This window comes from Bos javanicus, chromosome 18, assembly GCF_032452875.1.
Source record: "Bos javanicus breed banteng chromosome 18, ARS-OSU_banteng_1.0, whole genome shotgun sequence".
In the NCBI taxonomy this organism is placed as follows: Eukaryota; Metazoa; Chordata; class Mammalia; order Artiodactyla; family Bovidae; genus Bos; species Bos javanicus.
This window is the reverse complement of record NC_083885.1, coordinates 32,241,946-32,243,658: the sequence shown is the minus strand read 5'-3', so window position 1 is coordinate 32,243,658 and position 1,713 is coordinate 32,241,946. Positions and strand designations below refer to the sequence as shown.

The following is a 1,713-nucleotide window of genomic DNA, read 5'->3' as shown; positions in this document are numbered from 1 at the left end:
ACTTCAGTGTCCCTTCCTGGAGATCCCATGGACAGAGGAGCCTGGAGGACAACAGTCCATAAGGCAACACAGAGTCAGACACGGATGAAGAGACTTAACATGCATGAATAATTGAACAACATAAAAATTTTCCTGGTAAATATATTTCCTCACAAACATAATTGCTAAAGTGAAATTCTCATGAATGTCTCAGCTAGTTATGAGTAACCATAAAATGAAAAAAAATGATAAAAATGGCTATACATTTTCAGAAATAGCTTCTCCACACATGAAATTATATGTGTAAACAGTTAAATAAGCAGATAATTCCTCTCAGTTCATTTGACTACTCTCTTTTTTGGCTTTGGATAACAGTTTAGGTGTGGCATTTTGAAACAGAAAGGAATACATGAAGTTTACATATTAGTTAATTTATTTGGACCCACACAATTTCAATTTACAGTGCTGGAGATAGTCACATGCAGAACGCATTCTTAAACTTATCATACCCAAATTTTAGAATATTTTCAATCACTTAAAAAAAATGGTTTCAGCCTAGGCAACTGTTAAAGACAGCAGCAGGGCAGGTCCTGGTGCTAGATGGCTGAGATCACCTCCTGAGCCACCCGGCAGCCGTCGTGGTTCTTCCAGGTCAGTGAGAAGGCTGTGTTTGTGTGCTGTGAGGGCATCAACATTTTGGCAGTTTCTACAGAATAAGTTGAAATATCTGGCCTTCCTCCACAAGTAATGAACACCAACCCCTCTCGTGGCCCCTACCACTTCTGAGTCCCAGCCGTGGGGGACATGCTGCTCCACAAGACCAAGCAAGGCCAGGATGCCCTGGACCACCTCAAGATGTTTGCTGGGATCCTGCCACCCTATGACAAGAAAAAGCAAATGGTGGTTGCTGTTGCCCTCAAGGTTTTGTGTCTAAAGCCTACACAGAAGTTTGCCTACCTATGCCACCCAGCTCATGAGGTTGGTTGGAAGTACCAGGTGGTAACAGTCACCCTGGAGGAGAAGAGAAAGGAGAAGGCCACGATCCATCATCAGAAAAAGCAACTTATGAGGCCATGGAAGCAGGCCGAAAAGAATATACAGAAGAAAACTGACAAATTCACAGAGGTCCTCAAGACCCACAGTTTTCTAGTCTGAGCCCAATAAAATTGACAGTTTATTCCTCAAAATAAATAAATAAAATATAAAATGTATATACAGGAATAATGTCCATTATTGTGCTCTCATACATTTGAAAATTTTTTAGTATCCAGATCCTCAATTAAGATTCCAAACAATGATTTGGTACTTTTCCCAACCTCAGAACAGTATTGAGCACTAATATGAAATTACTGGGCATCAAATTTTAATAAATAAAAACATAATAATTTCTACAAATGAAGCCATTTTTCTACCAATCAAATTCCTAAGAAATATTGAATATGGTCACATGCTACCTTTATCTTAAAGTTGCTCTAAAAATAACATATTTGATAGTTGCACTTTTGATTTAAACTAGACTGATATAATATACAATATATTATATGACTCATTTAAGGAGGAATGGTTGTTTAGGCGTATTTTACTTCAAGTTTCATTCTGTTACTAGTTCCGTTGCATTACAGTCTACTGCACACACTATCCTAGTACCAAAACAAAGATCAGATGAACACTGTCAATTTCTTAAGAACTCTGAAGCATACAAGTATACTACAGTATTAAAAATTGTGCATTATA

General features: G+C 37.8%; 1 protein-coding gene across 1 annotated transcript; it reads left to right on the top strand.

The window, feature by feature from the left end:
* The first annotated feature begins 664 nt into the window (after window positions 1-664).
* Window positions 665-1,186, top strand: LOC133229855 (large ribosomal subunit protein uL13-like). The gene has a single exon (XM_061386625.1). The coding sequence runs from the start codon at window positions 784-786 to the stop codon at window positions 1,132-1,134; it is 351 nt and encodes a 116-aa protein (XP_061242609.1). The 5' UTR covers window positions 665-783; the 3' UTR covers window positions 1,135-1,186.
* Window positions 1,187-1,713: the final 527 nt, after the last annotated feature.